This window comes from Phyllostomus discolor, chromosome 1 (genome assembly GCF_004126475.2).
Source record: "Phyllostomus discolor isolate MPI-MPIP mPhyDis1 chromosome 1, mPhyDis1.pri.v3, whole genome shotgun sequence".
Taxonomy (NCBI): Eukaryota; Metazoa; Chordata; class Mammalia; order Chiroptera; family Phyllostomidae; genus Phyllostomus; species Phyllostomus discolor.
The window spans coordinates 43050018-43062810 of NC_040903.2; the positions used below are offsets into that span (position 1 = coordinate 43050018).

The following is a 12793-nucleotide window of genomic DNA, read 5'->3' on the forward strand; positions in this document are numbered from 1 at the left end:
TCTATTTCACTGTTTCTCTCTATTTATATATATAGCAATTATGTATAGTTATATATAATAACAAATATAAAGAGATTGCACTTTCCTCCAATACAATTTATAGACTCACACTGGCATCCTTAATTCGTCCTTATAATAGAGGAACTCAGAAGAAGCTAAAGATTTTACATTTAGTTGAGAAGCTTAAGTTATTAATGCATATGGAAAGTTGTTATTTCAGGAACTACAATATGTGACCTAAGTAACGTCAGGAGGTTGACAAGCAATTCAGCCTTTGTTGAATGGAGATGGTATCTGAACCGTTGTCTTCCAGGGAGAGAATATCTGTGACACAGGTTAAGAATTGGTGATCAGAACTTCTTGCCATGATGGAGGTGTAGGTAGGTACACTTTGCTTCCTCCCACAACCAAAAGAAGGAAGACAAAAAATTTAAAAACAAAAACAACCAGAACAGTTAGAAAATCAAACAGTAGAGAAGTTTGACAACTAAAGAGTTAAAGAAGAAACATTCACCCAAACTCAAAGGAGGGGTGGAGGAGTGCAGCCATGATGGTGAGGACACTCAGCAAGGTGACAGAAGAGGCATGCAAGGCAGTGGCTGGTGTACCAAATGGTCTTACATTCATATGCAGATAAACCAAGAGGAACAATTGGAGGGCAATACAACTGCACAACTCAGGGATTCAGTGCAGGAAACTAAAACCTCAAAACCTCTGGCTATAAAATCCTAGGGGGCTGCAGTGGCAGGAGAAACTCCCAGCCTCACAGGAGAGTTCACTAGAGAGACCCACAGAGCCCTAGAATGTACATAAACCCACACACCTCTGGAATCAGCAGCAGAATGACCCAATGTGCTTGTAGGTAGCAGGGGAAGAGACTGAATGTGGGATAAGAGCTGAGTAAGCAGCATTGCTTCCTCTGACCCCTCCCCCACAGACAGCTCAACAATGCAGAAACGTGGGTTGCCTCATTCTGCAAATACCTAAGGCTTTGCCCCTTACAATGTAACAGGGATGTCCAGACAAAGTGATATGGCCCAAATGGAAAAAAAAAAGATCAAAACTTCAGAAAAAGAACTAAGCTACAAAGAGACAGCTGACCGACCTAATGCAAAGTTCAAAACAATTGTGATTAGGATGCTCACAGAAATGATTGCGTATGGTTGCAAAATTTGAGGAAAAAGTGAAGGTTATACAAAGTGAGATAAAGAAAAATATATAGGGAACCAACAGAGAAGGGAAGAAAACTAGGACTCAAATCAACAATTTGGAACAGAGGGGAGAAAAAACATTCAGCTGGGACAGAATGAAGAAACAAGAATTCAAAAAAATGAGAAGAGGCTTAGGAACCTCTGGAACAAATTTAAACATTCCAACATCCAAATCATAGGAATGCCAAAATAAGAAGAGGAAGACCAAGAAATGGATAACTTATCTGAAAAAATAATGAAGGAAAATTTCCCCAGTCTGGAGAAGAATATAGATGTTAAGGAAGTCCAGGAAGCTCAGAGAGTCCCAAAGAAATTGGACCCAAGGAGAAACACACCAAGACACATCATAATTACATTACCCAAGATTAAAGATAAGGAATTTTAAGAGCAGCAAGAGGAAAGTAGAGAGTTACCTGCAAAAACGTTCCCATAAGACTATCAGCTGATTTCTCAAAAGAAACCTTTCAGGCAAGAAGGAGCTGAAAAGGAGTATTTGAAGTCATGAACAGCAAGGACCTACATCTAAAATTTTTCTATCTAGCAAAGCTATCATTTAGAATGGAAGGACAGATCAAGTGCTTTTCAGACAAGGTAAAGCTAAAGGAGTTCATCATCACTTAGCCCTTATTATATGAAATGTTAAAGGGACTTACTGAAGAGAAAGGAGAAGATCAAAACTATGAACAGTGTAATGACAACAAACACAACAATCAACAACTGAACCTAAAAACCAAAAACAGAAACAAAGTAAGGAAACAACTGGAACAGGAACAAAATCACAGATATGGAGATCACATGGAGGGTTATCCGCTAGGAGGGAAAGTAGGGGAGAGTGATGGAAAAGATACAGGGAATAATAACCATAATTGATAGTTATGAAATAGACAAGAGGCAGTTTAGAATAGTATAGGAAATGGAGAAGCCAAAGAACTTACATGTACGACCCATGGGTGTGAACTAAGGGGAGGAAAGCTGGTGGTGGGGAGGTACAGGGTGGAGGGGGATAAAGGGGAAAAAATGGAACTGTAATAGTTTAATCAATAAAGTATACGTAAAACAAAAAAATACATGGGGAAAGAAGGAATTGTTGATCAGCAAATAAAGAAATACTAGGAAAATCATCCCCAGAGTGCAACTCTTATCCAATTAGCCTTTTTACCAAACCCCTTATTCACAATTTCTTCTCCTTATAAAAAGATTGGCTTGAAATGAGCTGTTAAGATGTTTTTGAGAGTACATAACCCACTGTTTTTATCAGATCAGTGGCATCTGAATAACCGCCCCCCCCCATAGAGAATCAATCCTTGTCTCTACTTAGTGGCTCTGGTAGTGAAAGACAGCACAAATGTTGATTTTTCTGGTTTCACTCATGTCAGATGATCACGAGTCATGTACGATGGCAGTACAAATATTCTGAGGAAATAGAGAATTTCTAGGAAGACAAAGGAGTTGACAGTGGCACTCTCAATTGTTGTTTTAATTGAGATGTAATTGATGTATAACATATTAGTTTCAGGTGTACAACAAATGATTTAATGGTGTATATATTGTGTAATGATCACCACAACAAGTGTAGTTATCATCCATTGCCACACATAGTTGTCATTCTAAGTTATAACAAAGGGAAATTAAAGTCTTTTGGGGAATATTTGGTTCCATTCAATCTATCATGAAGACTCAAATATCTTCTTTGCAAGTTCGAAGACCCAGAGCTTGAATTAAAAAAAAATAGAGCATGTAAATTTAGAATTTTAAACTTTATTTCATTTAGCCTTTAATAATAGTAAAAACTTTGTGGAAGGTAGTTACAATCATAGAGACAGTACTGATTTTTCATATGTAGACTTTGAAATTCTTTGAATATTCTATTGAAAATCACTAACATTATTAAATATGGAAATGTCACATATGGAGTTTTCTTTCACCAAATGTTTAAAGAGATATTTTTCTAATTTAAATGCCATCAAAGGTGTTGGACAAAGACCACTTATTTCTTAGATCTCTGATCGAAACTTCAGTGTAGACTCTCTCATTTTCTTTTCATAATCTTCTTCAAACTTCTCATTTTGGGCTACAGTAAACTTGTTTTTCCAGTCTCCCGTAATACCTGAAAAGAAAGATAAGGGGTAAATTTGAGATTACTTTCAAAGTTCTTTCTAAGATAAGTTTTAATTTGAATGATCACTCTTACATTTTTAAGCTTTTAACTTTAGAATATATTTACTCCACAACTCTACCCCTTAACTCCTACTCCCACTCTCAGACTCCTAGACCTTCTTAGTTTTCCAAAAATTCCTATGAATTTTTCTTGGATCTCATATAAAGAAGAAAATGTTTTAAGAAGCTCTAAGAAATGTCACTGGGAGAATACCCAATATATCAAATCTTTACTCTTTGGCTTTGTGATTTATTCACATAGGATATAGAGAATTTTTCAGTCCTTTCAAACCTTATTTTTCAATGTCAAACGATATTTATTTTAAAAAGTTCTATGATCAAGTAAGTTTGGAAAATTACTGAGTTAAATGTAATTGAGCATATCTTTATTATAGGATTGTTCAATCTTCAAAATATTAACCATATACAGGACACAGAATTTGCAATAAATATGTGATAAAACAATGCCATTTTCATAGAATATGTCCAAGTAACTCAGAAGATATATCTGAAAGCTGAGGATTTCTCAACTTTGCATTTTATTTGCACTTGCACTCTTGGTAGTTGAAATCAGACCATTCTTTTTGAGGAGGATGTGGGATTTCCCTCTGTATCATGGGGTGTTTATCAGCATCCTTTGTTTCTACATATTAGATGTCAGTTACTTATCCCTATCATGATCATCAAAAATACCTCCAGATATTGCCAAATGTCTCCTAGGAGGCAAAATCTTATGTGCTTGGGATCCAGATATCCCCAGCAATGCTTATCTATGGCATACTTACTTTTTCAAAGAAAAATCTCTAGAATGCATGATGACACATTGTAATTAAATTTACCCTTAATAGTTCTCTTTGTAGGCTCTCACCAAAACACCTGTTTCTCCAAAACTGTCTCAGTTTGGATGATTCATTCTCTCTTTCATGTAAGATTTTACATCTCTGACAATTGTCATATGTTGTGTGATTCTTCCTTGCCTCTCTAATTGTGGGCTTGCATTTTTGACATGCTTTGGCCAATGGACCTTGAATAGGTACAATATATACCACATCTGAACAGAAACTTTTAAAAAGCATTACAAGTTTCTACTACCTCTATACCATAGAGGCAGCTCTTTCAGCCTCGGTTTAAGAAAGAGAAGGCACAAGAGGTTAAGCCCATAAGAGCCAATGAACACTGATCAGACTTGAAAAAAGCTGAGCACAATTGCAACAGCCAGAGGTGACTAACAGCCACTAATATTAAATGAAAATTAATCTTGTGGTTTGAAATCACTGAGATTATTGGAGTTGGTTTTATAATAACGCCAACTAATACATAGACAACTAACAGAATCTATTTTCCTCTCTCTCCCTCTCTCTTTCACACAGCACACAATTCAATACAACTCATATTTATTATTATAGTACTATTTTGTGCAAGAGATAGCTATACATTGAGTTCAAAGCCAAGCATGTAGTGATTTACCATAATCATAGCAACAATCTCAAGGAGTTGATGCTTCCCTCATTAATTTAAAATGTCTAACATCATGTAAACTTGCTAAATGCCACCACAAAATTTCTACAGAATAAAGAATAGATATCTGGATAATTCAGACCAGTGAAGGACATTCTTCTGATATAGAAATTTGTGTCGAGACTCATGCTTCTTGATATAGAGGCAGCAACGATAGAGTTTCTTCACCATAAATTATTTTCTCTTAAGTGTTTGGTTTTCCTATTTTTTCCTCAATCTCTTTCCATTTCTTATAATGATGCTCCTATTAATCCACCTATTCTCCCTTTCATGTGACTAGCAGGATCTATAGGAGCTAAGATATGAGGTTCTCACCCTTTCTCATGAAGGGAGACACAGTATGATCCATTCTAACTGTTTTTACAGTGGTATAATTTGCACAAGGATTCTGCTTCATCACATCAAAGGAACTATGATAGAGGATTTTATTCACAGTTTCTTCTGGCAGGTCTTTCTCTAAAAACTTTAACAACTTCTGAATTTCACGCTTTAGATCCTAAAAGAATATAAAAACAAGGCAATATTTCAGGTAGATCTCATCATGAAGTAGGCAAATATATTGTTAGGTTGTATATATGTCAGTACAGTGGAGGGAATTATTTTATATTTTATCCACACTTTCAACTTGCTTTTTCAGGTACATATTCTACTCCTGATTGTAATAGACAATCATCTGCTATAAGAAATATGTTTCAAAATAAAAAAATAAATTAAAATATTGAATTAATATTCAACCTTTCACATTCAAAAATAGAATTAACCTATAGGGTAACAGATGGTTTCAAAGGAAGTTACTATTATCATAAGGTATAATTTATAAAATCCCTCAATTTGTTTTTTTTTTATAGCTAACATCAAGAACAGATTCCTACTAAAAATTTAGAAAGAATTAATACAAATCTTTATCAAACTCTTCAAAAAAATAAATGAGGAAGGAAGAATTCTAATCTCATTTTGTAAGACTAACATTACCCTGATACAAAGCCAGACAAAAGGAGTGTATAGAAAAGAATACTGTAGGCTAATATCCCTGATAAACATAGATGCAAAATACTAACAAACAAAATTTAACAGCACTTTTAAAGGAACGTACAACCATGATCAGGTGAGACTTTTTTCCAGGAGTGAAAGGGTAGTTCATAAACTGTAAATCAATCAAAGTGATACACGACATTAACAAAATGGCGGTTAAAAATTATGTTATCTCAACAGATGCAGAAAAAGCATGTGATGAAATTCAACGTTCCTTTATATAAAACCCCTCAATACAATGGATAGAGTGGACATATCTCAACACAATAAAGACCATATGTGATAGGTCCATTACTAACATAATCAGGGGTAAAAAGCTGAAAATAATTATTCTAAGACCAGGAATGATTTTTAACTATAGTTAATAATATTGTACCATATACTTGAAAGTTATTAAGAGAGTAGATCTTAAAAGTTCTCATCACATAGAAAAAATTGTAATTATATGTGGCAATTATGTGTAACTTTCTGTGGCGATCATTTCAATATATATATGTATATATATATATATATATATATATATATATATAATCATTATGTTATACACCTGCAACTAATGTTATGTCAATTAAATCTCAATAAAAGAATAGATTACTTGTCTCAGAGAGTTCTCTTACAGTGGAAAAATATACTCTTTATACCTGTCACACTCATATAGATATTTTTTAGATAGTATGAATACTTAGGAGAAAGTAAAATAAAGTCCTGTCTACTTTTCAGCCTCAAAAATGATAAGTAGGAAAATGAGGCAACAATGAATAAAAGAGACTAGTTGATATATTTATTATGTTTTTTCTATTAATTAATTAATTTACTTATTTATGTTGATTGTGCTATTACGGTTGTCCCCATTTTCTATTTATTTATTCTATTTTTTAAATTTATTTTTATTAGCCCTGGCTGGCATAGCTCAGTGGATTGAGTGTGGGCTGCGAACCAAAGTGTCACAGGTTCGATTCCCAGTTAGGGTACATGCCTGGGTTGCAGGCCACGGCCCCCAGCAACCACACATTGATGTTTCTCTCTCTCTCTCTATGTCCCTCCTTTCCCTCTCTGAAAATAAATAAATAAAATCTTTTAAAAAATTATTTTTATTGATTATGCTGTTACAGCTGTCCTAATTTTCCGCTTTTACCCTCCTCCACCAAACAACCCCCACTCCCTCTGGCAATCCTCCCTCTTTGGTTCATACATATAAGTTCTTTGGCAACTCCATTTCCTATACTTATTCTTAACATCCCCCTGCCTATTCTGTAACTACCACTTAGTACTTCTTAAACACTGCACCTTTCCCCACATTATGCCAGAATTCCCTCCTCACAGGCCAGCATCTCAATGTTCTCCATATTTGATTATGTTTCTGTTCTGCTTGTTTGCTCAGTTTGTTTTTTATATTCAATTGTTGATAGTTATATTATTATTGCCATTTTAATGTTCATAGTTTTTATTGTCTTTTTTCTTAAGTCCTTTTAACATTCCATATAATAGCTTGGTAAAAATTAACTCTTTTAGCCTTCCCATGTCTGGGATGGGAAGCACTTTATCTGCCCTTCAATTCTAAATGATAGCTTTGTTGAATAGAGTAATCTATGTTGTAGGTCCTTGCTCTTCATCACTGTGCACACTTCTTGTGAATTTCTTGTAGCCTGCAAAGTTTCTTTTGACAAATCAGCTGACAGCCTTGTCAGGACTCCATTGCAGGTAATTATCAGCTTCTCTTTCGACCTTTAAGATTCTCTCTTTATTTTTAACCTTGGGCATTTTAATTATTATGTGCCTTGGTATGGCCCTCTTTGTGTCCATCTTCTTTGGGACTGGCTGTGCTTCTGGACTTCTTTATCTATTTTCTTCACCAAGTTAGGGAAGTTTTCTTTTATTATTTTTTGAAATAAGTTTTAAATTTCTTACTTTTTCTCTTCTCCTTCTGGCATTCCTGTGATGTGAATGTTGGAATGTTTGAAGTTGTCCCTGAGGCTCCTTACACTATCAGTGATTATTTGTATTCTTTTTCTACTTTTTGTACTGATTAGATTTTTTTTCCTTCCTTGTGCTCCAAATCTTTCATTTGCTTCTTGGTTTCATCCACTTTGCTGTTAATTCTCTGTAAGCAGGGGTGTCCAAACTTTTGGTGTCTCTGGGCCACACTGGAAGAGGAGTTACCTTGGGCCACACATTAAATATATTGTGACACATAATAACAAAAAAAATCTCATAATGTTTTAAGTAAATTTATGATTTTGTATTAACCCCATTCATAGACATCTGGACCACAATGGCTCATGGGCCATTGGCTGGATGTCCCTGCAAAATGTTCTTTATTTCAATTAGTATTTTTTTTCATTGCTGCCTACATTCTTTTCATGCTGTTGAAATACAGTTGAATTCCTTGACCAGCCTTATAACCAGTGCTTTAAGTTCTGTATCTGATGGATTACTTATCACCATTTTGGTCAGTTCTTTTTCTGGAGTTCTGTTCTTTCATTTAGGCAATATTTCTTTGTATCCCCATTTTGGCAGTATTTTTTTTCTATATATTAGGTACAGCTGCTTTGACTCCATGTCTTGGTAGCACTGCCTAATGTAGTAGGTGTCCCATAGGGTCCATTGGCATAGCCTCTCCTATCTCCCAAGCTGTGTACTCAAGGTGCACCCTCTATGTGGGTTGAGTACTCTCTCCTCTTGTAGATGAGTCTTGATTGTTGTGAGTCGGCCAATGGACAGGATTTATCCAGTTCAGACAGCTGGTAGGATTGCCTATGACTCCTGGCCAACAAACATCTTCCTCAGTGGCTTGTGGAGGTGGTTGAGTGGCACTCTGAGGTGTTCTGTAACTGTCCACTGGGTGCACAGGCTCTCAGGGCTCCCTAGTGGTGCCGGTCTAGGTCAACCTCCAACTGTGTTCTCTCTTGGGCTCCTTGGCATAAGCTATAAAGCAATCTGGAGATGGCTACTGCTAGTGCCAGGCCTTGGGACAGTCAGATACAGATACAGGGGCTGAGCTCAGCAGTTGTGTATTTTTTTGGAACATTTTGGGAAGGTCTCACTTTCCTCTTCCTGTACTTTGGATTATACATAGAACAGCATGTTAGATAAAATGAAAGAATGGTGCTTAGGCCAGAGTTTATACCCTGTTGCCCACTGGAAGGTATTCTTGGTGGTACAAACCAAACTGAGAAATAGAGCCATAATCTTAGTGACCTGGTGATATCAGGAAGAAGGGCAATCTGAGTTTTAGCTTTCCTGAGCTACCCATCTCAGTTCGCTGAAACAGAACCAGAGAGTTTCTGTAGTGGCTCTAAAATCATCTATTTCTTCTAGCTCCAGAACCAAATTTGCTGAAAACTAGACAAAAACCTTAATTATTCTAATGGAAGAATTACTGAGAAAGTTGAATTTCTAGTTGTGCCAAGACTATCATGTGAAAATTAAGTGCAACAATGATAAAGAAAAGGTAGACTGCTCAAGCCTGTAGTGAGAATTTAGGGTGGATCTGATGATACAAAGACTCTGAGACTGTTGAGTTATTGTGAGCCTTTCTGGCAGCAGATATAATTTTTCATCCCATATTTGAAGAAACTAAACTTCTTTTTCTGAAAGCTTATTATGACCTCATTTGGCAATTTTCCTTCCAAGATAACGCCTATCCTCTTCAGGACCCACTCCAACCACTACTTGCTGCTTTGGACTCACAAGTGGGGCAATACAAAGCCACAGGTACAAAGTAACTTAAATAGGATGCAGAAGAGACTGAGAATTTGATTAAGGAATCTACCAGAGGAAGAGCTACCTTAGCTGAGTAAGGTGGTTTCTCAAGAGACTATATATTTGATTTTCCAAATAAAAGATGAATAGTAGTCATAGCCATCTATAGGAATTCAGAGAAATCTAAGGGATCAAAATGAAGCTGAGTCAAGGTTCTAGAATCTGAGCAATTGAGGCAGATAAACCAGATACCCTGTGGGGGCAGGTGGGGTGGAGGCCAATGGACATTGTTTCCAGGGATCCCAGCTATCCTCATTCTTATTATGTCTTATATAATTTATCCTTTGCCCCACATACATAGACATCATGATAAAGAGAAAAGAGAGGTGCAGACAAGTTAGGTGAGAAAAATTCAGTTTAAGAAAAGTGAAATATTATTTTATTGAATTTATTCTGGTGGCACTGATTAACAAAATTATACAGGTTTCAAGTACACAATTTTACAATGCATCATCTCTACACTGTATTGTGTTACCAGTCCAAGTCAAGCCTCCATCCATCACCATTTATTCCCCTTATACCCTCCACCATCTCCCCACACCACCCTCAACTTAGCAATCACCACATTATTGTCCACGTCCATGAGTTCTTTCTCCTTTTTTTCTCAATTCCCACCTTCCCCACCTAGCAACACACCCCCAACAGCTGTCAGCCTACTCTCTATATATGAAGAGATGTGGAACAATGTTTTTTAAATGGCTCATTTAAATAGATCAGAATAAGTTTTAGATCATATTAGGAAGTAAGTTATTTTCCATTCTAATAATCAAGTGAAAGATGAGAAAATAAAGACTAGAATAAATAAGGAAATTACATTGTTTCTCCACTGTGCATGCCACTAGGGGAAACAATTATGGACAAGATAATTTGAGTATCTGCATTCATGGAGCTTACATTACAGTAGAGGAGACAAGAAAATGTAAGTAAAGAAACAAATTCATAAAATAATTAAAAATGGCAGTAGGTACTATGAAGAGAACAATAGCAGCAAGACAAACTCTAATAGATAGTAATAAGGTAGGTTATTTGACATTTTGGCAGTAAAGGAACTTTGTGAAGAAGTAACATTTAAGTGAAGACATTTCCTTACAGAGAAAAGAATTGGTGGCACCTGTAGAAGTTGGAGAGATTGGCAGGAACTAAATAATGTTTAACTTTATATATTATCTTAATGATTTTATATTTCACAAGGAGATAGAAGCCATGGAGAGATTTGTAAAAGGAATTTGGCAGTATTTTGATTTGGATTTCAAGATAATTCTCTTTGATGGGAAAATAGACACAAAATGAGACAGTCTGAACAAATCTAGAGAGTTGCCTGAACTAGAGTAGGAAGCGGTAGTGGTAGGAAGAAGTGGATTGAGTGAAAGATGAATTTTCAAGGCAGAGTTAGTAGGATAGTAGATTAGTCATATTTATAGATCAAGAAGAAAGGAAAGTGTGGTACAAAGAAGATGAAGCTGAGGTTTCCCTAAAAAATAAAGAAATTGTGGTTGTCTCTTACCTCTTTCATGTCTTCATAGAATAGGTAGAGGATACGATAATCTTTCCTTTTCTCCCACCAGCCCTTCACATGGTCATACCAAGAACCAAAAGCCACTACATTAAAAAATAAAATACTTGCAAAATTAAAACTAATTACATAAACAATTGTTAAATGTTATTCCAAGTTATCTTTATTAATACATACATACTGTTTACTTATTTTTTCAAGAAAAAGTGACAATAGTATAATGGAAATATATCAAATCATCCCTACCCTCACTGAATTTACAGTCTAAAAAAAGGATGAAGTACTTCTGTTATGAGATGAGTTGTGTTCCCTGAAATCCAATCAGTACTTTACAATATGACTGAGTTTAGGCATGGCACATGTAAGGAGGTAATTAGGTTAAAATGAGGTCATTAGGGTAGGTCCTAATCCAGAGGACTATTCTCAAACCTTAAAATCTAAAGGAATTTGCCTTGCTAGGTTTCAAGTTTTTTTTTTCTTTCTGATTTCTCCTTCTTTTGTTTCTTATGAAATGATTATTTATGTCTGTCCTGCCACTGTATTTTCTAAGATTATCTGTTTTCACAATTTTACAACTAAAAAGGAATTTGGTCTCAAAATGAATCATACCATAACTCTGACCTAACCTGATTTGCATGATACTTAGATGAGATTTTAGATTCAGAGTTGATGCAGGAATAGTTTGAGACTTTTGGAGATGGAATGAATGCATTTTGCATGTGAGGACACAAATTTTGGGGGACTGGAAGGCAGAGTAGTATGGCTGAATTGTGTATACCCCAAAATTTGCATGTTGAAGTCCTAAGTCCTGCACCTCAGAATATGTCTATATTTGAAGATAGTATCTTTAAAGAGGTAAATTAAAATTAGGTTATTAAGGCAGGTCTGTGGAGGTTCAGAATGAGTCTCCTCAAGGTATGTCATTCTGGTATGCAGATTATTTTAAATTAAAAACAATCAAGGCTCAGAGGCTCAGGAAGAAACTCTAGCCTTGCCTTTTACTAACTAAAGGTATTTAAAATAGTGGACAAGTTCCAGAAAGGGAGATATCATCATGGATAATTCCAGTTTAATATGAACTAGGAATGGTAGACAGAAAGGAACCTAGCAAAGCCCATTTGATCAAAGCTCTTCATGTGTCCCGTTGTTTTAATATAGCCATAAACATGTGTTTATTAAATACCTCTTGTATATTTGCCTTACTTCCCCTTCCCTGGTTCTTTCTTCTTTTTTTCACAATGATATATATATGTGTGTGATCTCATTTGTATGTGATCTCATTGTATGTGATCTCATTTTTGTAAAATTTTATATAATTTTGCCTTCCTGTCTTTGAATTGTCCATTTTTATGTGAATTGTCCATGTGCATGTATTAAAATTGGTTTCTTTTTTGTTAAACTGCCTTAGGTCATTATAATCATTCTACCATCCAGAAGAACTAAGAGGGAAAGGGGTAAGTTTCCATGTCCCCCAAAAATCCTAATCCCATAGGACTGGTCTCCTTATAATAAGAGGTAATTATAACACAGACATAGACAGAAGAACATGTAAAGACACGGAGAGAAGACATCCATCTACATGTCAAAGAAAAGGGCCTCA

General features: G+C 35.5%; 1 protein-coding gene across 1 annotated transcript in view; it reads right to left on the bottom strand.

Annotated features, from left to right (window-relative positions):
- Positions 1 to 2936: 2936 nt before the first annotated feature.
- The window catches only part of LOC114492778 (sulfotransferase 1 family member D1-like), a 36517-nt gene continuing 26660 nt past the window's right edge, over positions 2937 to 12793 (bottom strand). Inside the window, 3 exon segments of the mRNA XM_028507311.2 lie at positions 2937 to 3318; positions 5202 to 5382; positions 11185 to 11279. Coding sequence (XP_028363112.1) covers positions 3206 to 3318; positions 5202 to 5382; positions 11185 to 11279 — 389 coding nt within the window. The 3' untranslated portion in view covers positions 2937 to 3205.